Genomic DNA, 23,951 nt, shown 5'->3' with positions numbered 1-23,951 from the left:
GTATATATAATGTCTGCTGCAGTTTCCACGGTATGCATCCGATGAAGTGAGCTGTAGCTCACGAAAGCTCATGCTCAAATAAATTGGTTAGTCTCTAAGGTGCCACAAGTCCTCCTTTTCTTTTTAAGTAAGTAGGATAGCCCTTATCAACTGTAGCTAGAATTTGGTGGCAAGGTGAGACTGTACACTTCCCCCACTCTTTTTATATAGATGATTATGGGACATCACTCACAACTCAATCCCATCAATTACAAACATTCAACCTTTCACATAACTCAGCAACTAGAGAAACTTGTACTTTAAGTATTAGATTCAGATAAACTGAAGGCTGCCTTTGGCTCCATTTCTTGAACTTGTGAAATAAAGAAGTGCTGGCACAATCTCAACTTCTGGATTCCACTCCTCTGAAGCATACAAATTTATTATATCTACACATAAATAGTATCTACAAATACACATATACATAGCGCACACTGTACAGTGACTGGAACAGGTATTTTCAAGACTGGCTCAGCTTTACAACTGACTCAAGTCACAACCTACCTTTAAAAACTTGCTCTCTGCAGCATATGATCACAATGGTGTAGTAAATGTGAATGGAAACAGGCCAAATGTGGTACTAATTAAAGGTGAGCTCATTCCTGGGCATTGCCTACTTTAAATAGGATAGCTATAGATTCAGATATGCAACATAGATTTTTAGTGTCCCAAATTCATCTTTACAACAAAACTGAAGTAAACAGAATTTCTAAAGAACACAAAAAAGCTTGTTTTGAAAACTCTGTATTTTTAAAAGCGTCATGAATTCAAGTCTTCTTTTCCTTTACATTTATGGACATAAGATTAATGCTACAAACATTCTGAATCTCATCTGTAAACAAATTGCAGGTTTACCTAGCACTATACCTAGCTAGAAGGTTGAACTATTAACTAAAAGGTTTCCCTTTAAAATGAATAACCTTTAATGACCATTGTCAAGTTTAAAAATAAAATGGCTCTTCTGATCTCTTAACTGTTGGTGGGAGAGGGAAGGGACAATCCCACCTTCCTACAATCCACAACTAGCTACCTCCACTAAGGAAATGATTGATTAATGTATACTTTGTCAATCCTTCAGTATGTGTCTAAGCACAAGGCTTTGTAATGTTGCCATGTGTTGTTTTCAGAAGGATACTCAGGCAGTAGGAATGACTGCATAGCATTACCAGCCCTATAGTGAGATTTTTTTTTCTAGCTTCTTAAATGCTAAAATTCAAGAATCCTATATGTTTCTCATTTAATGATGCTGTAGTTTTACTAAATAATTTGGTACTGTCTCAAATAACCACACTGAATTCAAACTATAGTATTTAAACCCCAACTCTATTGCAATATATGTAAAGTTTATAATTTACCTGCTATAAGACTTAGAGCATAATGAACTAATTCAGCAGTTTCTCCCTGGTCCTCTGTCGGAGTTTGGAAACCAGGTTTGAAAAGGAGTTTCAGTTAATGTGGGCTACCCGGGAGTCAGAGCCAAGGATGTTAAACATTGTGGTCACCAGTTCAGAAAGATCAAAGTCATGTTTCCATCCCCAATCTCTCCGGGCATTGCTGTCATCAAAGTTCATCGGCCAACTGTCAGCTACAAGGAAGGGGAGGGGGGGAGGAGGAAAAAACACAGAGCATGAGATTTATAGCAAAGATCTTTCAAAGTTTCATAAGTAAGTACCAGAGTAGAGTTTCAAATAGTACAGCAACACTTCCAGATGTCATCAAGATCAAAACAAACTGCAAGTGTCTAAGGAGAACACATAGGAGATGAGGGGGGGAAAAGGGAAATACTGTTCTGTCCCAGCATCTGACTTCACCCAGACAAGTTTGATACAGGATCACTGGAATGGAATGGAATGGAATGAAAAAGCAGATACTAACCAATGGCTTGCCTGACAGCATCTACATTGTAGGTCACCTGGAGCTCAGGAATATGCTTCTTGACCTCTTGCACCAGCTCCTCAGGAGAGAAGCTCATGGCACTGATGTTGTAAGTCCTCATGCTAAGTGAAGCAGCAGGCACTTCCATGACATCTAGCGTAGCCTTCAGGCAGTCATCGATATACATCATTGGGAGGTGTGTGTCTGATTTTAGGTTGCACTGGAATTTGCCATTCTTTATGGCATCATGGAAAATCTGGACTGCATAGTCTGAAGGAAAAAAAAAAGTTTCCTTGTACTCCCCCATCTGTACTCATCTGTCTTACACGTAGATCATAAACTCATTGGGGCAGGGGCTGTCTTTGTTGTTCTGTGTTTGTACACCAGCATAATGGGGGTCTTGGTCTATGACTTGGGCTTCAACATGCTTTGGTAATGCAAATAAATAAAATATTAAAAATTCTTTTCAGAATTCTAGAAATGCAGCCATCTCTGGGGTGGAATCATATTTCATTCCTGTTCCCTGGGGCCATTCAGCACCTCTCAGATTAGTTTCAGCAGAAGTATGCTTTGTATTTTCACCTGCATTTCAGGAGTTATTTAGATGAAGCAGTGTTTCATTTTACACAACCTTAGTCTCCTGAAAGTTCCACTTTTTCTCATGAGACCATTCTTTTAATTAGCAAAAATGTCCTCAAATGACTTTCACTGGACTATGTATGCAGGTGCACTCTAAGTTAGACATTGATAGGCACACTGTACAACACAGCACACAACATTTGGTATTAGAATACGATACAACAGATTTCTTGTCTGCAGGGCCGGCTCTACAGTTTTTGCTGCCCCAAGCAGTGAAAAAAACTGCCACCACGGATGGCAAAAGAGAGAAGCTGCTGCCGATTTGCTGCTGTGGCCGGCGGAATAGAGAAGCTGCCGCCAAATTGCCACTGCCGCATTTAAACAGCCGCCCCTTTCAAGCTTCCGCCCCAAGCACCTGCTTAGAATGCTGGTGCCTGGAGCCGGCCCTGCTGGTCTGTGACTACACCTATATATGATGGCCATTATTCATTTATGTGACTGCATTTCAAAGTGACTGGTTAGTTGTTTCTTGGCAAATGAAGTCACCAGACAAATTACACCCTGATGTCCCTCTCATCTTTGCTATGTGGGGCAATCAGCTTGCACGCTAATGTTCTCACCTATAATACTGAGACATGGAAAAAGAGTTTCCTACCAGTTGTTCCCCCACCAGGCTGAGAGTCAGCAGAGATAATTCCAGGATACCTCAGACATCGGAAGTCTAGCCCATACCTGTAGTGGTAGTACTGTTGAAGAAGGAGATGAGCAAGACTTTAGACATGAAACTAGAGGGTTGCACACTTTGTTGCTTCTATAGACTAAACACACTGCATACACCAACAGTTCTTTGCATCCCTCCATTCCCCCCCGCCCCCCACACTCAAGCTCCTTTCCCTCTCTATTTCACAGATTTGCTATAAGCCCTCCATCACTTTTATCCTGCCAACAGCTCTGTATGCACCCATGTCCCCATGCCAGGGACTCTGTGCTACAACCCATTTCCACAAGCCAGGAGCTTTGTGTGACCCCCCGCCCGCATGTCCCGCTTCCTCATGCCATTGGTGTCATATGTCAGAGGCTCTGTGACCTCCATTCCCACATGGTGGGGCACACAGTGCCTCTGATACCATTCCTACCCTTTCCCTCCTCTACCATGCCAGAATATGCAACATGTAAATAACAAATATGAATTAAATAAGAACAGTCAGTTATTTTGATTTGATTTAATCCACCCTGATGATCGGTATCCATCCTGATCCCTGGAGTCATTAGAAAATATACTGTAGGAAGACTTTCCGGTACTAATGTGCCATTCCTCAGCTGTCCAAGCCATGCCGTGCTGGTAACTGAGGAACAGGGAGGCGAAATATTTTCCTAGGGTCACAAAGAGTCAGAAGCCAAAACAATACTAAAACTCAAGTGTTCATTAACTTCCAACTTCATGCTAATTCCTCACACAGAACTTATGATTTTCCCACCCCAAACCCCTCAGGCAAAGCATCAACAGTTGCCTCATACTACTAAGAAAATATGTCTGTAGGAAGAGAAGACAGGAAGAGGAAAGAACACCGCAGTGATCCACCTTCCATCGAGACTAACAATCCGTAACAAAGTTCTTACTTCTCCCATGAGCTCAGCATGAACCTTGGAGACTCCATAGATCGTCCTGGGTCTCTGAATGCAGAGATCCGGAGTTGGGTTTCGGGGAGAGGTGGGTCCAAAGGCTCCAATTGTGCTAGGGACAAAGAGTCTCAAACTATGCTCAGCTGCAATATCGAGAACGTTGTGCAAACCTGGAACAAACAGAAATTATCAGAATTTAAACAAAATCTCCTCCAGAGATGTCATGTACTTGAAAGGCTAGTCAAACAGTGCTGTAATCACTTACTGTAGTTACTGCACTTACCAGTAATGTTTACAGCTCTGGCCAAAGGAACATTTGCTTCTCCAACAGCACTGAGCAAAGCACTATAATGAAACAGCCAAGTAATTCGATTGTTCACCACTATTTCACGGAGATTCTTGTAGTCCAAGATATCAGAGTAGATAAAAGGACCTAAAAGAGTGGACCAAATAGAAAACTGGATGCTAAGATGACACTTTGAGACAAAATTCAATAAAAAAACAACAGGAGGACCAATGAGTTCACAGGTTCTGGCCCATGTCTTTATTCAGAGATATCGTTCAGTCCACTTTATGCATCAGGTTTCTGCCTTCTGTAGGCAGCAGCCACTAGAGCACTCATACTCTCCCTCTCTCAAAGATTCGATCACAAAGGCTCTGCAAATTTTTTCACAGCGCGGGTCACATCTTAATAAGGACACTTTCTCATGGGCGGCTGCTCTTCCATGTGCAATCCCATAACATCCTTGTAGCAGCTTCGGCACTCCACAGAAGGGTATTTAATGTATTTTGTCTACATTTAGCATCTGAAGACTAGGATAGCTAACAATGTTTAATTAGCCATCTCTGCAGACCACAGGCCAGTTTGGGACCCTCTGTTCTATCAAATATACTCTATCAACTGCTGGCATACACCGATAGCGCAGTGGTTACCAGCCGGTCAATTGCATGTGATGGGACGATCCTAGAGGATCTCCCAGTCGGCCGCGATCTTGGCAGTACAGCGTGGCAACCACTAAGACAGGCGCCCTGACTACCCTGGCCCCACACCACTCTTGGAAGTGACCAGTGGGGTCCGGGGCAGACCTCCCTTTGCACACTGCTCCTGCCTGCAAGCACCGCCCCCCACAGCCCAGGAACGGGGAACTGTGGCCAATGGGAGCTGCGGGGACAGTGCTTGCAGAGAGGGGCAATGCGCGGAGCCACGTGCCGCCCACCCCCAGAGGGGCCTTCTGGGAGCAGCGCGGGGCAGGGGTAGCCAGGGAGTCTGCCTTAGCAGCAGCCATGCTGCACCACCAACTGGGAGCCGCCAGAGGTAAGTGCTGCCCAGCAGGAGATTGCACCAACCCCCAGACCCCTCCTGGAGCCAGCATCCCAAACCCGCTTCTGCACCCCAAGCCAGCACCCCGTACCCCCTCCTACACACCAACCCTCTTGCACTCAAACTCCCTCTGATAGTCTGCACCCCAACACTCTGCCCCAGCCCGGAGCCCTCTCCTGCACACAAACTCCCTCCCAGAGCTTGCACCCCTCACCCCAAACCCCTGCCCCCAGCTCAGCCCAGATCCCCCTCCCACATTGCGAACCCCTCGGCCCCAGCCCAGAGTCCGCACCCCCTCCTGAACCCCAACCTCCTACCCCAGCCGAATGAAAGTGAGCGAGGGTGGGGGACAGCGAGTGATGGTGTGTGTGTGTGGAATTAATAGGGCGGGGCCTTGGGGAAAGGGTGGGGCAGATCCTGGGTTGTCCTTAAATTCAAAAAGTGATCTTGGGCGTAAAAAGGTTGGAGACCATTGCTGTAGTATGAGGTCAGAGACCAGCTTACATAATATTATTGAAATGCCTCTAGACTCGTTCCTTTTATAGTTTATTTATGGCAAAAGGGAAGGAAAGGAGGCTAACCAAGTTCCAAGGCAGTACTGCCACTATGTGAATCCATACTGGCAATCTTGTATGAATTTCAGCATATACCGCATATAAGAAAGTGATTTCAGTATGTACAAAATGTGGATTTCATTTCCCAGTTCTTTTGGGAAAATTTAAATTGCATCAACACTTACAGCAGAAGCAAGAGGGTTAAACCAACTGGGATGAAAGCCATAGCCAATTTAACTTTAAGATGTATTTTGGTCAACAAAAATCAGAAGGGAAGAAGATATTCAAGATGTATGTTAATGCACCTTACCCAAAGGAAAAAAATCCAATTTCTGGGAAGATTTCACAGAAGTCAGAATGAAACACCCAGAATTTTCAAGATCATAAAAATACTTTGAAAAGTGGTTTGATTAATTTAAGAACTATACATAGTTCAAATGCTTGGCTGTGTCTTGCAGGGGATGAGCAACATCAGAGGCAATATGAAGATTTCTCTATATGCTAATCCAGTCACTTACCATTATAAAAGACATGATCTGGTGGTTTTCTAATGTCAGACAGGATCACGTTGTTTTTTCCAAAACGCTTCCTGAAAAGGAAGGCACATGGTACAATTAGCTTGTACTCTTCAAGATAATGTGTCACTCACTGTTCTGCTACATTAGTTTTAATAGGAACTAATTTGGAGAAGTCATTTGGGCAGAGTAAATTTTATGGTATGACTTTGTCTAGTGCAAGCACTCATGCCAATCTATCTTTTTAATTCTCGAGGTACGTCCACATTACAGCCGCTGCAGTGGTACAGCTATTACTCCTGGGGGAAGTCTGAGCCAAAAAATTCTGCAACAAAAAACTAAAATTTCTGTGACCAATATTTTAAAATTCTGCAAAATTCTGCATATTTTGTCAAAATAACACAATATAATCAAACTGGTTTCAATTTATTTTTGGTCATTTATTTGAAAATACCCATCAGCAAGTATGTCTATAACAATACAGACAACAAAAAAGATTCAGGAAATGTTTTTTGACAAACAGATTCCTTACTAGGCATATTAATACAGAACTGTGAGTAATAATTCATTTAAACTACAGTACAGAACCGTATTTCCCGCACCCCTCAGTAGCAGTGCAAAGGCTTGTGGGAGTCAGGGGTAACCGAGGAGCTGAGGGAGAGGGAAGTAAAATTGCTGGGAAGGAGCCTGGGTAGGAACTTGGAGGGTTGTTGGGTATGGGTGGAAAAAGTATGGAACAGGTTTTTTTGGGAGACGGGGAGGGATTTTTAGGGAGCTTCTCCCATGCAAACCCTGGCTGATCCCTAGCCTCTCCCATTCAGTCAGGTACATCTGCCCTTGTCCCTATGCGTTCCTGCACCTGTATGTGTTCCTCCATTCCCACTCAGACACCCACTCCCCCCAATCCCCATCGCTTCCGTGCCTCCACCTAGCCACCCCCATCCCTATGTGTCCCTGTCCCCCCCATGTGTCTGTGCCCCCACTGTCCCTGTCCCCCTCCTCCTGCCCCCATGTGTCCCTGTGCCCCCACTCAGCCATCTCCCAAGTAGCTCTGCACCCCCTCCTCCATCACCACATGGCCCTGCACCTCCCTCCCCGCTGTGGCCCTGCGCCTCCACTCCCATTCAGCCCCTGTCCCAGTCTGTCCTCCCCCACTAGCCCTTCTGAGCTCCCGTCTGACCCCCAGCAGCTCCAAGCTCTCTGCTTCCTATAGCCCCCCTCTCCTGACCTGGCCTGACAGACTCTCTTCCCTAGCTGCTTGGGTGCTGCTGCTGTGTTCTATCACCACAGCACCCTCTGGTGGGGAAAAGGCGGAATGGCAGCAACATTTCAGCAGAAGCTTTTTTCTGCACAAAAAAATAAAAAATGTGCACTGCTCATTAATTATGTGCATGCAGTAGTGCAGAATTCCCCCAGGAGTAAGCTACTGGGCTCCAGTTGTGTTGCTGTAGTAGAGTTGGTTCCTACTGTGACTAAGTGGGACAGTTCTTAATGTTTCCTCTGAATACTGTAGGGGTGTCTCAGTTTCTCCTATGCATTTCTTAAGTCTCTAGATGAGATAAGGGGGTGTAATTGTTGGAGAGCAAAGGCCCAGTGTACCTAAATGGCCGACACTCTGTCTACTGGCAACTGACGGCCTGGGTCCTTCCCCCTGCAAGGTGATAGCTAAAGGGTTGGAGAACAAAGGAATCAGGTGACCTCCAGGCCTGGGAAAGGGACAAACCCCAGAGGAAGAGGGGCTGGAGGGTGAGTCAGTTTGGGTCTGGCTGGGGACGAGGAGTTAAGTGCAGACATAGTTGTCTGACTCACTGCCCCCAAAATGGACCCAGCTGAGGGGTCCTGTTCTCTGTACCTACAAGCTCTGTTTTAGACCACGTTCCTGTCATCTAATAAACCTCTGTTTTACTGGCTGGCTAAGAGTCACATCTGACTGCGAAGTTGGGGTGCAGGACCCTCTGGCTTTCTCAGGAGCCCCACCTGTGCAGACTTGCTGTGGAAAGTGCATGGAGGGGCAGAGGATGCTGAATGCTCCGAGGTCAAACCCAGGAAGGTGGAAGCCGTGTGAGCTTTTTGCCTGAAGACAGTTTGCTCACAGAGAGGAGACCTCACCAGAGTCCCGCCTGGCTTCCTAGGGAGCAGTTCCAGAGCATCACCCGGGGACTCCGTGACACCTCTCTCAGTAGGAGGGGTTTTTCCCACTGATGTAATTAATCTGCCTCTCCAAAAGCCAATAGTTAGGTTGACAGAAGACCCAGCCACGTCTACACATGAGGTTAGGTTGGCCTAACTGTATTGCACAAGGTGCAAAATTTTTCACAGCCCTGAACAACACAGCTAGGTTGATCTAATTCTTAAATGTAGACCAGGCTTCAGACGTGGTGCCAAAATTTCTCTCTTCTCGGAAAATTTGCAAACAAAAACTAGGTTTAGTAGCAGTTAAAAGTTGCAGCAGCACACACTGTCCATACATGTTACAAAAAAATGCCAGTAAGATGTTAAGGGGAAAGACGTGTACATTGCCTAAGATACTCTTGATATCATACTCCAACACTTCCTAAGGTTTGCATTTCCATCTCCAACAGATACCAGGAAGCAATATGTAATCCTGCTTTACCAAACTGACACTCTAACACACAACCTTAATAGTGACCTCATATGCTTTTATATCTACATATCAGCACATCTGACATTTGGAAAGTTACTCTGCCTTAACATTGCTGAGGTCAATGCTAAGGTTTTGCATTAGAGTGCAAGTTTGACAAAGCTGGGATACATATTGCTTTCTGTTATCTGTTGAAGATGGAAGCGAAAGCTGCTCCCTCTTGCCCCCAACAGCATTCACGCCGCCACACTGTCCTCATCAAATTTGGAGGATTTGTTTTGGTGCTCCCATTATGGCTACAATGCTCTATAGACAAATACTGCCTCTGTGTATAGCAGATATCTAGGAATCAGCACATTAGATCAAGAATGTGGATGAACAGCTCCTAGAGTGTTTTCTTGTGAAAGCAATACAAAGAAAAAAGTGAGATAATCCAGTGAAAAAGTGCCAGAAGGGATCATTTTATGCTCTTATTATTCTCTCTGCATCAATTCACTTTACATCAAACTATCATGAAAAATTCAAATATCGACGTTTCTATCTTATGGCTTTTTGCCCATTCAACTGCAAAATAAAATCTTAACATTCCTGTTATTCGTAACTACGATGCAGCTACTGCACTATAAGAGATAGAAAAATTTATCTTTTAAGTTACTATCACTGAAATTCTCTTCAAGAAACACCATCAGTTATGGCAAGGTCCAAAAGTTTGTGTGTTTAGTAAGTTGGTGGGTTTTAGAAAACCCAAAGTGGGTTTCTAAAAAATGTAGTATCAACAGAATTCAAAAAAGATCATGAAAAGAGACATACAAATTAAACATTTGCTTGAGATATTGGGAACTCAAAGCCAGCAGCACTGTGATAGTGCATGAAAAACAAAAAGGGAAACTTACCACAAGCTAAGGCCTTAGATTCTCAAAATATATGCTTAACTTTATGCATCCAAGTAGTCTCACTGAACCCAATGACAAGTCACATGTACAAAATTACACACATTTGCAGGACTAAGGCCAAAAATACCAACAAAAGGAAGAATGACTGGTCATTTTTCAGCTCTAAAATGAGTAAAAGGTATAAGAATAAACACCACAAAAGGTGTAAAATTATGTTTTGAATCTTAATTACATCTTGGATTTCTGAAGTAATAGCAGGAGTTCTAAGGACATGTTAAAATATGGACTTTTAAATTTTAAATGTCCCATTCAGCATTCTAAGATTCTTAGCTTTCATAAGAAATTTTGGGTGCTCAACTTGAGACGTTCAAAATAACCAGTCACTTCTGAAAACCTTGGTCGTGGGATTTTTAACTTCTTAAGATGTATAAAATTACAAAATCAGAACATACCTCAAGAGTTTAGCAAGTCCCACCCCAAGTTGGCCCAGGCCCCCTAAAGAGGAAAACAGAGATTGTAAAAACAAAAGCCAAGTCAAAGAAAAGATAATGATATCGAAATATTTGACTGTTACTTATGTGTCCTTATAGACCAATAGAAGTTCAAAACGTAATACTTCAACTACATTGTTATGGGAACCAAAATAGAAGAGTTTTGTTTACACAGAAACAAGAAACTGAATACGCTGTTTTAAGGGAAAGGGATGCTTTTACTATATCTCTAAAATAAACTGGCCCAAAAAGCCACAATATTCTGCTAATCCTAACTGGGGGCTACAGGTACTTCTGCAATACAAAATAATACATCATAATAATGATCTAGAGAGATGCTGAATACTCAAAACTCCTGGTTGTTTACATGGAATTTGTAGATGCTCAGCAATTCTCAGGATCAGGCCTCGATAGAAAAAATGACTGCCAACTGAGAAACAAAAATAAGAATGAAGTAATTAAATGATGACTAACCTGTAATTAACACTCGAGGATGATCAGTCTCTGAAAAAGATACTGAATGAAAGTTGGCATCTGAGGTCACCTGACGTGGTGAGACACCAATACATCTAACTGGCACAAGGGAAGTCTGACATCCACAACTGGGGCTCTGTAGCAACTGACTAAGAGTTCTGCTCAAGTTCTTTACAATTGCCATTTTTGTCTTTTAAATAAAGCTGTGAGAAGAGGGAAAGTATTAGTCACAAATTATTCTTTAAAAGAAAAAATACAGTCTCCCGACATTTAGAACTGTGTAGAATAGTCTGTGTTTAAGGAAAGTTTTATGCAACCCCAGTTTTGTCTGAAGTACCAAACCAGTGCCATGACCTGCTATATGCAGCTCATGAAATAGAATGAATAAGGATAGCATCACACGCATTAGCAGAAGAAAATATTCACAAGTATAAAGAGTCCAGTGTAGCAGACAGTTAGAACCCAAGGTGGTGTCATTTCAACATTCTGCCTAGTCCCTTTTGTGGTGAGTATCAGAAATCACGATACCTATGGCAAATGGAGGCACAAGCTTAAAAAGCAACAGTACCTACTATTATGATTGAAAGCTGTCACTACATGGGTTAAATGGATACATTCTAGAGACTACCTAAAGTCGAGTCAACAAACATTCTCATGGCCAAGTGAAGGGTTAAAATCCATTGCTGATGTAATAACCTGGTATATTGATTTGCGTACAGGCCCAAAGTCCAGTCAAGAGGTCAGAGGCCTAGCAATAGCTAAGAGAAAGCAGAATAACCAAAGATAACCTTGCTTTTGTTAAGATATGCCTGGTCAGCAAAACACCAGATGTTGTGGGCAATAATTGTGTCTTATTCAAAGTTGCAAACAGAACAAAGAAGCCCTGTTTCTGTTGTGTTAGTTTCTTCTGTAGGGAGCTGTTCCTCCCACACATCCAACCTTGGGTTTATGAAAGGTTCAAGCATGTCAGTATAAGATATGGCCTCCTCCCACCTTAGTTTCCCAGGGACCAATGCCTGCCTTAAAACACAAATGAACAACTTGAAAGACAATCTTTAATGCCATATACTTTCACTGTTTCTTTGCGTTTACCCCTAGATATGTATCTGTTGGACAATCAAAGGAGCTACTTCATTCCTATGGACCCCAAATCAGAATTCAATATATATATATTTCATACTAATACATTTGTTAAAGTACTAATTATATGTTAAAAGTTAATTTGTTAACTTGAGACCATGGGCAGAGACATTATGTAACCTTTGATGATTGGCTACAGTGCTATCATGTCTTGCTACTAGACCTATCCGAGGTTGTGGGACTGCCTACCCTGTCACTTTCCCCCGCCTGTGGAAAATCCATATATTCCATTATAATCAATTGATTGACAGTGTCTCTAAGCCTAATAAGCGAGGTGACACTCAGTCAGCGCTGTATGTAATACACTCCTGTGCTTGACCCCTACACAGTGTGGATTTATGTCCTTCACCTAGCTTTTCTTAACATTGCATCAAGAAGAAGCAATTACATCAGCGGAAACTGCAGTAAATCATCTGTAGGACATCACTGTCCCCAAACAAACATTTTTTATATATATATATATATATATATACACATACACACAGAGCTGATTCTTTTACTTTTTCTTCATTTAAAATTCTTCTTTTAAGAACCCTAATTGTTTTTTCATTGTTCTTAAGATCCAAGGGTTTGGGTCTGTGTTCACCTATGCAAATTGGTGAGGATTTTTATCAAGTCTTCCCCAGGAAACGGAGTGTAGAGTTTGGGAGGATTTTGGGGGGAAAGACGTTTCCAAGTGGGCTCTTTCCCTGTTATATATTCGTTAGATGCTTGGTGGTGGCAGCAATAAAGTCCAAGGGCAAAAGGTAAAATAGTTTATACCTTGGGGAAGTTTTAACCTAAGCTGGTAAAAATAAGCTTAGGGGGTTTTTCATGCAGGTCCCCACATCTGTACCCTAGAGTTCAGAGTGGGGAAGGAACCTTGACATGGTTCCAATGCATCCGATGAAGTGAGCTGTAGCTCACGAAAGCTTATGCTCAAATAAATGTGTTGGTCTCTAAGGTGCCACAAGTACTCCTTTTCTTTTTACTATTTACAGGATGACTGGAACCAGAGAAGCAAGCAAAAAGCAGAACGATTTATTATACACAAGGTTGCTGTTTCCAGGGTTTATTTTTTTTAGCATCTTTTAGTTTTATGTAGATGTGCAAAAACTGGGGGCTTTGAGGGAGCTCCCTCTTTGAATATATGGTAATAAGTAACATACTCTAGTATGCTTTAACATAATATTGTTTCAAACAACACTACATTAAAGCACACTTGGGAGTCTTTAGTGCACACTAATAGGATCTACATGGACCAATTAGCATGCAACACATTAGTGAACTAGATATCACCCCCCACAGACCGCATTACTGCTCCCTGTAGACAAGTCCTTAGATACAAGTTACCATTTCTAGTATTTTTCTGGTGTTTAACAATTTTTTTTTTTAATTAGGTTTTTATGTCTTTATTGGTTAAAGCCAAAACTCAGAAGCCCTATTTATAAAATCTAATCTACAAAATTGCTTTACAATCAAATACTGTTTCATGTCAAAAATGGCACACAGTGCATGTAGTTCTTGCTCAGTTAGAGGCACTTCCGCAAGCCTCTGGATTGCTTTCCTCCCCCTGCCCACCCCGTCCATATATTTGGAGAGGAAACAGGGGGGAGGGAGACTGAACATTGTAGCCTTCTTTATTTACTTGAATAGTTAATATTTACTTGATTAGCGTTCACCCCTAGACAAGCCACAATATGAGAGTTGTTAGATAGCAGACCCCCAAGAAATAACAAATCTTTATTACAGTCACTTGTGGTGAAACCCCTAATCAGGAGAATGGGCACATCCCAGTTTCTACTGTCTAGTCATCCAGTTCTTTTCAACTATGTTCTGGGTGTCACCCTCTCTTATATCACATTATGCTAACACCCATTTTATCCTATGTGTATTCATAATTAATTCACCCCTTTTCTCCTTATCTGATCTTCCACACTCCACTTATTTTAGGGTCCTCAGTTTTCAAAGGTTAATTATCCACCTATTTCACAATCATTAGCATTTGTGTCACTAGTTGCTATGGCTTTACTGTGGTTAATATTTGAGACTGTCAGTTACATATGCTCCTTAAAAGTATCCTAAAATATCAATAACTTGTTTGCAGTTTCTTATTTCATCCTAATCTACTGACTTACTGCATTTGTTTATCATCAGTCTTGCGACTCGCAAAGTCACTTCCCTGTCATTTACTTACGTCAAGCTACACTTGAGCCTTTCCACTCATGCTTACTCTCAATATAGGTACTTAGGCTAGGCCACTACTTGCATTGCAGCAGAAGCCACACCTTAAAGCATTACCTGAAATCCTACACATGCTACAGCAAGTATACATTACATATCCATTCTGAAATTATACTTTTTTGTTTTAATGAAAAATGTGGAGTTCAATCACTGAAGCCCTTCCCATCTCTCTCTCACACACCCCAATTCTCTGCCAGACAGGCTGACTCAGAGTAACCTCACAGATGGGTAAGTTGGTTTTATAGATGCTATTAAAGATGATTTCCTCCTCTCTCCTTCTCATATGAACTCTTAATGTTTGCACAGTAAGGAAAAAGGCTCCTGCTGGAAATTCAGACAGCAATCACTGTCCTAAAAACATTTCCAACACAACCAGTTTCCAGCAAAAGCTGCAGCATGACTCCAATATAAATTAGTAGCATCACTTAACAGAGAAGAGGCATAAGGCACAAACTCAGTTTTCTCAATATCCAGACCTTAATTTGAAAAGGCAACTTTGAAATCCATTATATTCTGTTATTTTATAGTCATCCGCATCACTTTACCACTTATTAGCAGCTTTGAAGATGGAAGGTGCTAAGTATTATTACGAATATAACAAACTCCTTTTTTCAGGTAGCCTTCTCTTTCCTGACCACCCCAAAGAGAAAATATTCTTGTCTCATTTCAAATGTCAAACGTCTGTTGCCATCTAGATTCTCTGACAAGCTTCTCATCCATTATATTAGCTTGTGAGGGAAATTAACAAAAGAATCAACAATTTGTTCACTATCCTAATTAAATAAAACCAAAGAGTTTCTCCAAAGAAGTGTGTGTACTGAATGTTAACATTCATTTTTTATTAAAAATGAAATGATAAACATTTAAGATGATGCAATAAATCAGAGTTGTTTCTATTCTATCTGAGCTTACCTTTCTTTCTGTTGGTGATTTAGCAGAAGGGAAAGGGATGCCTGCGTCTGGAATTTATAGAGCCCTGCCTCTTTGCTAGGCCAATCAAAATCCTACAAAGAGTAGGAGTTGGCTGGTAGGTAAGAGGAAGAGGGAGGGAGAGAACAGCAGCAGCCAGGAACATCTTAAATCAAACAAATGTGATTCTGTGAGGTCTTTACCAGGTGCCATTCAGTGTTGTTGTAGCCTTGTTGGCCACGGAATATTAGAGAAACATGGTGGGTGAGGTAATATCTTGTATTGGACCCACCTCTTATGGTGAGAAAGACAAGCTTTCAAGCTCAAAGCTCGTCTCTCTCTCTCTCTCTCCCCAACACAAGTAGGTCCAATACAAGATATTACCTCACCCACCTTGTTTTACCAGCTGATAGGTAGAGAATACTGAAAATATGTAACAAGATTTCTTAGCTAAAGAGAGTACACAACATATGATTATTGCTAAAACCATTTAAAGAGAATAGCTTTTAAATAACTGATAGTGCAAAGCATTAATAAAAAGCAAACAGGCTTGTGTTAAAATGCAAAGCAGCAATTCAGTGCTGAATAGCCGAGAATTTCCAAGTTTTGTAATAAGCTTGTGAAAAAATTACGCAATACCCTCACAACTGACAAGCATTTAACAAGTTAATCTTTCAGTCGACTACCCTTTTTCTGGAGTCTGGCAAATGTTACATGTGCTGATAGGGTAACATGAGCACCTGTTGCTGATGTAAAAGAAAAAAACATGTTTATAAGTTAGCTGGCTGCTTTCCCCAGTATCAGTTTGGATTAGGGCTGTCAATTAACCAGAGTTGACTCAAGAGATTAACTCAAAAGAAATTAACTTGATTTAAAAAATTAATCGCTATTAATTGCACTGTTAAACAACAATAGAATACCAATTTACATTTATTATAAATATTTTGGATGTTTTTCTACATTTTCAAATATATTTATTTCAATTACAACACAGAGCATGGTGCTCACGTTATATTATTTTTATTACAAATATCTGCACAGTAAAAAAGATAAATAGTATTTTTCAATTCACCTCATACAAATACAGTAGTGCAATCTCTATCATGAAAGTGCAACTTACAAATGTGGACTTGTAGGCTAAAGTTTTATAGTTTTATTTTTGAGTGCAGTGATGTAAAAATAATTCTACATTTGTAAATTGCACTTTTACGATAAAGAGATTGCATTACAATACTTGTATGAGGTGAATTGAAAAATACTATTTTTTCTATTTTTTTACAGTGCAAATATTTGTAATAAAAATAATAATAAAGTGAGCACTGAACACTTTGTATTCTGGGTTTTAACTGAAATCAATACATTTGAAAAATGTAGAAAAAAAATCCAAAGTATTTATATAAATGGTATTCAGTTCTTAACAGTGCAATTAAAAATTAAATCTTTTTAAAATCTCGGTATTAATCACAATTAATCTTTTTAATCGTTTGACAGCCCTAGTTTGGATATTAATGATTTTTATAGATCTTTAAAAAATAAGAAGATAAGGGAACTTATGAGTTTAATTTGTAATGAGTAAAGTTTTTGTAAGCTTCAGCAATAAATTAAACCGGAAATCAAGCCCAAGGCATAAAAAGAAAGGTCAAATCCCAGAATACAAAATCTCAGCTGTAGCTTCAGTGGGCTGGACAGCTGTTGTGTGACCCAGCTATGCTCATGCATACACTTATTTTTGAAGATGTTCATTTTACCAAGAATACACAGTGTCACTGGAGGAGTGGGTAGAAGAAACTTACCACAATCTGTGCTTTCACTATTAGAAAACATGAATATACTGAGAGAAAAGGGCGAAGCGATCTGGTGGGTTAAAGCAGGGAGTATGTGGGTGAACTCCAGTAGTCCATCCCTAGGGAAGAGAGGGGCAGTTCTCCACTACTCCTGCAACCTCAGACAGGAGAAAGACTAAAAAGGGGGATTTTACTACCCTCACCCCAGCATCATTTTTTTAAATCCCCCTCTCCCATATGTAGCTCCCTGGTGCTTGCCTCTTCTGCTGCAGCAAGGGTGTGAAATGGACATGATTTCTATTTTCATTGCTGTACAAAGGGTTTGTAATAGTAGCCGTGAAAGAGACATGAATCACAGTTCTAAATACACAGCAGTTTACAGCTTTCTTTGTCAACTGCAGAGGCACAATAATTCTTTCGACACACTTTGGAACACAGCTTTGAAGCATTAGGTCACATTCAGAAGTTTACCTTCATAACCACAGGGACCAGACACTGAATTATTTTAAAAGAATGTTTAAATTCTTCAGAAATTGATGGTTTAGTCTCTTTACTTACCTTGGTGAGATTATTCTTTTCTTGCTGGCTAATACTTATAAACTTGAGTTACAGCATTAGGCTTTATTCACTAGAGAAGTACCTACCTATTTTGGTATCTTTGTTAAGTTGCTTGAAGGTTATTGGGTTTTTTTTTTGTTTGTTTTTTTGTTTTTGGAGTGGGTGATGGGACATTTGGATAGAAGGGGTTTCAATGACCCATATCTAAAGTCTACTTCTGGCCAGACTGGAAATTAGTTGGACGGGTTCATTCTATTCCAGAGGTGGGCAAACTACGGCCTGCGGGACCATCCTACCCGGCCCCTGAAACTCGCCCCTGAACCCTCCCCCACTGTTCCCCCTTCACTGCAGCCTCAGCTCGCTGCGCAAGCAGCGGGCTGCAAGCTCCTGCCGCTGTGAGCAGCATGGTAAGGGGGTGGATTTCACTACACCACTCAGGGGTGTGCATTATTCACACCTCTGACAGACATAATTAAACTGACCTAATTTGCTAGCGTAGACCAGGCCTCAGTCTCTGTTCAAGAGTAGCTCCAGACTAGAATAGTAAGGGTGTTACTGGACTAAAGTGTGCTAGGGGACCCAGAGGAGGAAGCTTGCCAAGCACCTGCCTCCACTATGATAGGCTTGCGTCCATCACATTATTTCAAAAAGGTCAGGAAGCCACAGTCAAGATTTTAGAATCTCTCTACCACAATCATAATATTTGTGCAAACCAGGTAGGACAATGGGAAAAAAAAAACACCTGCAAGCAAAGGAACCTCAAATGGGGGTAGCCAGCTCCTACAACTCCCTCCTTGCTGCACCAGCACAAGGAACAAGTCAGGGCAGGGAAGACGAGCGGCAGGAGTGCAATGCACTCTGGTTATGTCTATAGCCCATACACTAGTTAAAGTAACAGCTGTTAGATCAGCCTCTCCAAAACACATTCCCCCTGTTCTTTTCCCACTACCTGCCCCAACCAGTCTGAACCATCATGGATGACACAACATGCCACGTTGCTGCCTCTTCCCCACCCCCAGAGAGAGAGACTGAGGCTCAGTATGATTGCGTTTTAAAACAAAGAAAGACAGATCATATCTGAGTTACAAGTTACTAAAAATATTAAGAACAGGAGTACTTGTGGTACCTGAGAGACTAACAAATTTATTTGAGCATAAGCTTTTGTGAGCTACAGCCCACTTCATCGGATGCATAAAATGGAACATATAGTAAGAAGATATTTATACATACAGAGAACATGAAACAATGGATGTTACCATACACACTATAAGGAGAGTGATCAGTGTGTATGGTAACACCCATTGTTTCATGTTCTCTGTATGTATAAATATCTTCTTACTATGTGTTCCATTCTGTGCATCCGATGAAGTGGGCTGTAGCCCCCGAAAGCTTATGCTCAAACAAATTTGTTAGTCTAAGGTGCCACAAGTACTCCTGTTCTTTTTGCGGATACAGACTAACACGGCTGCTACTCTGAAACCTAAAAATATTAAGCTCTTGAAGTGGGTGACCTGAGAAAGATCCTATCTCTACACTTGGACCTTCTTGGACCATGGTCTCTCCTGCCCCTCTGCAGTTCTTGCTTCCTTCCTACCCATAAAGGTAGTATAGGAGACTCCTACTGTACTTCTGCTCTGGAAGGATCTTTGAGTTGAGAGAGGTGATTACCATGGTTTCACCTACTCCTCTGCAGTCTTTTGCTCATCTGCTTGGGCTCTCTATAGCAGAGGTTCTCAAACTGTGGTCCGTGGACCACCAGTGGTCCGCAAGTTCCATTCAGGTGGTCCATGGATAGTTCCCTCTAAGGTGCATGCCTGGGTGGCCGCACATGAGAGAATGAAGAGCCACCCACCTAATTAGTGGAGCCACGCAGGTGTGGCTCCACTAATTAGGTGCCTGGAGCCTCGAGGAGATGCACATGTAAGGTGAGGAGGTAACCTTGGAGGGAATAGAGGGTAGGTGGGGTGGCAGTGCGGTGAGAATAGGGGGTGGGGGAATTTGGGATGTGCAGGGCTGCCGTGGCCAGAGAAAGAGGTGACTTTTCCCAGCTCCAGGGCTGTGGCTGCCTGGGAGCGATGGCCTTTCTTCCCAGCCTCTGCTCTGTGGCTGCTGTGGTGGAAGAGAGACCCCCCTCCTTCCCAGCCCCAGCTCAGGGGCTGCTGTGGCAGGGGAGAGAGGGCACATCCCTTGCATTAGAAAGGTAAGACTACTGATATTAAAATATAAGTTGTGTGCTTCTATTTGTAGAACAAAAAAAATTTATTATTAAGGGTTTTTTTTTATAGAGAGCTTTTATCCAATGCGCTTTATAATAGTTAGCTAATGGTACAAACAACATTTGGAAAGATCATTAAGTGGTCCACCAAGTCCCCCAGCAATTTTTAAGTGGTCCATGTAAAAAAAAGTTTGAGAACCACTGCTCTACAGCATGCCCTCAGCATGAAAGGAACTACATGGGAAAGCAGCACTTGACCCAAAGTTGGTTGCTGAAAGCAAGGGGAAAAACTAGATTCCTTCAGTAATCAACTGAAGCATTATTTTTTTTTAAAATACATGCTACAGTAAGGCAAAAAGAAAAGCTGTAATCATTTGCCATGTTTTTCATAAAAGCCTCACTGTCACTAAGGTCTGCTTAGTACACTTACAGTATACTTAAAGAATACAAAAAAAAAAGAACAGGAGTACTTGTGGCACCTTAGAGACGAACAAATGTATTAGAACGAAAGCTTATGCTCTAATAAATTTGTTCGTCTCTAAGGTGCCACAAGTACTCCTTTTCTTTTTGCGAATACAGACTAACATGGCTGCTACTCTGAAACCTTAAAGAATACAGAAATAACAGAAACTTATTTCTGTTGTCATGATGATAGGTCTAAACTGACAATTTACAGAAAACAGGTATTCTTTAAAACTCAGAATTATTTCAGTCTAACCCATACAAGAAAACAGCATCAGACACAATGATTCACTAAACTAGGTAGGATTTTTTCCCCCAGGTTAAATTCTAGTAAATGAATGCTTCTAACTACCTTAATTATCAGAGACTATAAATGCAGTAACTGCATGGAGTATTAAATTCTTAACCAACAGGTTCGATTTTGCAAAATGCTTTTAGAGACTTGAATGACAAGCACTAGAGAAATATTAAGTATTATTAATAATACTTATCTGTAAAGTCAAAATCTCTAGACTGCCAGTGGGGGCATTTAGAGTGACCCAAGTAGCTGTCAGAATTAATCTAACTGCTTTTTTTCCCAGCTATTTGGCTACCTTCCTTGTCAAGACCGTGCCTCTTACATCAGTATGACGCCGCAAGCTTTTCACTTTAATTTTTAAAGCGACTGGATCTTCATAAGGCATTGGCGTGGCGCATAAGAGCAAAGCGCTGAGTTAACACTCGCCTTGAGGAGGTGCATTTGGCAAGAGCCTCAGCTTATGCCGAGGATGCAATGCACAGCACACAGCACCCCAGTCACTGATTTATAGGTCTTGCTTCACCCTTTCAGCAGCTGCAGGACCCAACCGGGCTGGTGCAAGAACCTCAATCCCAGGCCAACCTGCCAACACAAACAAGATGTCCCCTTGACCCCTTGAGTCTGGGCCATGGAAAAGTGGCCCCAGCTCAGCTCCTGGCCTCTCCCCACACCCTTAAAATGTTATAACCCCGAGCGCCTCGGGAGCACCAGTAAACCTCAAAGCACCTTATAAAGGAGGATCCTGCTAGAGCCCAGTTCACCCCAGAGCGAGCTATGAACACACATCCCGCCGCCCCTCACAGCGCCCTCGGAGGAGCAGCCCCTGGACCTGGAGGGTTAATTCCCCCAAGACCACGCACCGACTGAGGGAACCCAGGCGTCCTGGCTCTCGCTCCGCCGCTGGGCCGCGTTGCGGGGGGATGCGAACGGGGGGGGGGGTCTCTTCAATTCTCCCCCCCCCAGTCCCAGCGCGTGCCCCCCCCCCGCCCGCCCGCCTTCAGCTCCCGGCCCCAGACACCCCCACCCCCGTTTCAGCCCCGCCCCCCTCCCCCCCGCCGCTATTCGCGGGGAGGGGGAGTAGTTGCGGCGGCCAGGAAACGCCGGTAAAGCAGGGACGGGGGGGGGGGGGGGGGTCGACCAACCCAAAGCTGCGTCGGCTCCACTGGGGATGGGGAGGGGCGGACCCCAGGGCGCGGGGAGCCGGAGCTGAGGAGAATCAGCAGCGGGGCCCGCCCGGGTCGCCCCGCCCCTCATTCAGAGGCAGCTGCCCGGGGCCGGACCATCTTCTCTGCTCCCCCACAACGGTACTGACCCCTCCAGCAGGAAAGCGATTGGTTCCGCTCGCTCGGCCCGCTGCCTTGACCCCCGCCCCCACCACGCGCGGCAGCCCAACGGTACGTGGGCTAAGGGCTCGCGCGCGCCGCCACGACTCCTCTATCAAGCCGCTCGCGCTGCCCCTGAAGCCCCGCCCCCACCGGGCAGCCTGAGCCTCCTGATAGGCCTGCTGCTTGGGGAGGCGGGGCCAGAGTGCTACCATCACCTCCGCGGTAACCTTGGAAACCGGCCACACGGGGAAAGATTTAAAGGCGTCGGGCCAGCCTCTCCCTGCGCCTCAGCTTCGCACCCCCCGAGAGTGGGGAAGGCCGGGTCAGCCCAGGCACCCCTGGGCTCCGGAGTAACAGCAGGTGAGTGGTGATGTCATCGGGTGACGTCCTGCCGTGACATCACAGGGCCTTGAGGCGGTGCCAGAAGAGACTCCTGGGTTCTGGCCCCACCTCTGGAGAGGCTGGAGATCAGGGTGAGGGGGAGTCAGGACTCCTAGGTTCTGTCCCCACCTGTGGGGCAGACAGGGGGTCTGGGGAGTCTGGAGATCAGGGTGAGGGGGAGTCAGGACTCCTGGGTTCTGGCCCCACCTGTGGGGCAGACAGGGGGTCTGGGGAGTCTGGAGATCAGGGTGAGGGGGAGTCAGGACTCCTGGGTTCTGGCCCCACCTGTGGGGCAGACAGGGGGTCTGGGGAGTCTGGAGATCAGGGTGAGAGGGAGTCAGGACTCCTGGGTTCTGGCCCCACCTGTGGGGCAGACAGGGGGTCTGGGGAGTCTGGAGATCAGGGTGAGGGGGAGTCAGGACTCCTGGGTTCTGGCCCCACCTGTGGGGCAGACAGGGGGTCTGGGGAGTCTGGAGATCAGGGTGAGGGGGAGTCAGGACTCCTAGGTTCTGTCCCCACCTGTGGGGCAGACAGGGGGTCTGGGGAGGCTGGAGATCAGGGTGAGAGGGAGTCAGGACTCCTGGGTTCTGGCCCCATCTCTGGGGCAGACAGGGGGTCTGGGGAAGCTAGAGATCAGGGTGAGAGGGAGTCAGGACTCCTGGGTTCTGGCCCCATCTCTGGGGCAGACAGGGGGTCTGGGGAGTCTGGAGATCAGGGTGAGAGGGAGTCAGGACTCCTGGGTTCTGTCCCCATCTCTGGGGCAGATAGGTGGTGCAGTCACTAGAGCATGGGGTGATGAAGAGCCAGGACTCCCGAGTTCTTTCCCTGACTTTAGCAGGGATAGTCATTGGAGACAGAGGATCCTGGTTCCCTCTCAGTGATTTTACTCACCTGTTCTAACCCTGACACACAGATAGGACTGGAACATAGCTTTTTGAAAATATATGCTATTTAGGAGAGAGAGGAATAAACAGAAAGATGGCAGGGTAGCTTTGTATATCAACAAAGTGGTAAACTAAAGAAATAAAGAAAACAGAATCTATTGAGGTAAAAATCACTGTGGGGAAGTATGGTAAAAGAGGATCTGTCTGTTTGGATAGTGTTAGAGGTCTGCTATAGACCCACGGGGCAGACTTAGATATGGATAGAAATTTTTATAACAGTATTAGAAAAATACTTTTGGAAATTGTGTCATAAATGAAAACTTTAACTTCCCAGATATAGATTAGCAAACAAATGCTACTAATAGTAGTAGGGCCCAGTTGTTCTTGGAGGTGATAGATGGCAGTTTTCTTCATCAGTCACCAAAGGAACAAGAGGTGATCATAGAATCATAGAATATCAGGGTTGGAAGGGACCTCAGGAGATCATCTAGTCCAACCCTCTGCTCAAAGCAGGACCAATCTCTAACTAAATCATCCCAGCCAGGGCTTTGTCAAGCCTGACCTTAAACTCAAAGGAAGGAGATTCCACCATCTCCCTAGGTAACACATTCCAGTGCTTCACCACCCTCTTAGTGAAAAAGTTTTTCCTAATATCCAACCTAAACCTCCCCCACTGCAACTTGAGACCATTAGTCCTTGTTCTGTCATCTGCTACCACTGAGAACAGTCTAGAGCCATCCTCTTTGGAACCCCCTTTCAGATAGTTGAAAGCAGCTATCAAATCCCCCCTCAGTCTTCTCTTCTGC

At 43.6% G+C, this 23,951-nt stretch overlaps 1 protein-coding gene across 5 annotated transcripts; it reads right to left on the bottom strand.

Annotated features, from left to right (window-relative positions):
* Window positions 1-382: 382 nt before the first annotated feature.
* On the bottom strand, window positions 383-21,997 carry LOC140908482 (L-threonine 3-dehydrogenase, mitochondrial). 5 transcript variants are annotated; one of them, XM_073335673.2, is made up of 10 exons: window positions 21,868-21,997; window positions 20,982-21,137; window positions 10,967-11,169; window positions 10,454-10,496; window positions 6,510-6,580; window positions 4,400-4,549; window positions 4,114-4,286; window positions 3,149-3,239; window positions 1,915-2,184; window positions 383-1,624 (listed from the first exon to the last, which is right to left on the bottom strand). In XM_073335673.2, exons 3-10 carry the CDS (start codon window positions 11,148-11,150, stop codon window positions 1,485-1,487), a joined length of 1,122 nt encoding a protein of 373 aa, XP_073191774.1. In that variant the 5' UTR covers window positions 11,151-11,169; window positions 20,982-21,137; window positions 21,868-21,997; the 3' UTR covers window positions 383-1,484. The 5 variants fall into 5 exon arrangements, with proteins under 5 accessions (XP_073191774.1, XP_073191775.1, XP_073191776.1 ...); XM_073335674.2 differs by lacking the exon at window positions 21,868-21,997 and adding an exon at window positions 21,698-21,846; XM_073335675.2 differs by lacking the exon at window positions 20,982-21,137.
* Window positions 21,998-23,951: the final 1,954 nt, after the last annotated feature.

This window comes from Lepidochelys kempii, chromosome 3, assembly GCF_965140285.1.
Source record: "Lepidochelys kempii isolate rLepKem1 chromosome 3, rLepKem1.hap1, whole genome shotgun sequence".
Classification (NCBI taxonomy): Eukaryota; Metazoa; Chordata; order Testudines; family Cheloniidae; genus Lepidochelys; species Lepidochelys kempii.
Note: the sequence above shows the minus strand (reverse complement) of the source record. Positions and strands in the feature narration are given on the sequence as shown.

Excerpts from the sequence above, each read along its gene's own strand:
- LOC140908482 (XM_073335673.2), bottom strand. The coding sequence starts at position 11,150 with ATGGCAATTGTAAAGAACTTGAGCAGAACTCTTAGTCAGTTGCTACAG. Across the intron at positions 10,497-10,966 it reads TCCTCGAGTGTTAATTACAG|GGGGCCTGGGCCAACTTGGG; the intron begins GTTAGTCATCAT and ends TTTCCTCTTTAG. Across the intron at positions 1,625-1,914 it reads TGCTGTCAGGCAAGCCATTG|CTGACAGTTGGCCGATGAAC; the intron begins GTTAGTATCTGC and ends CCTTCCTTGTAG.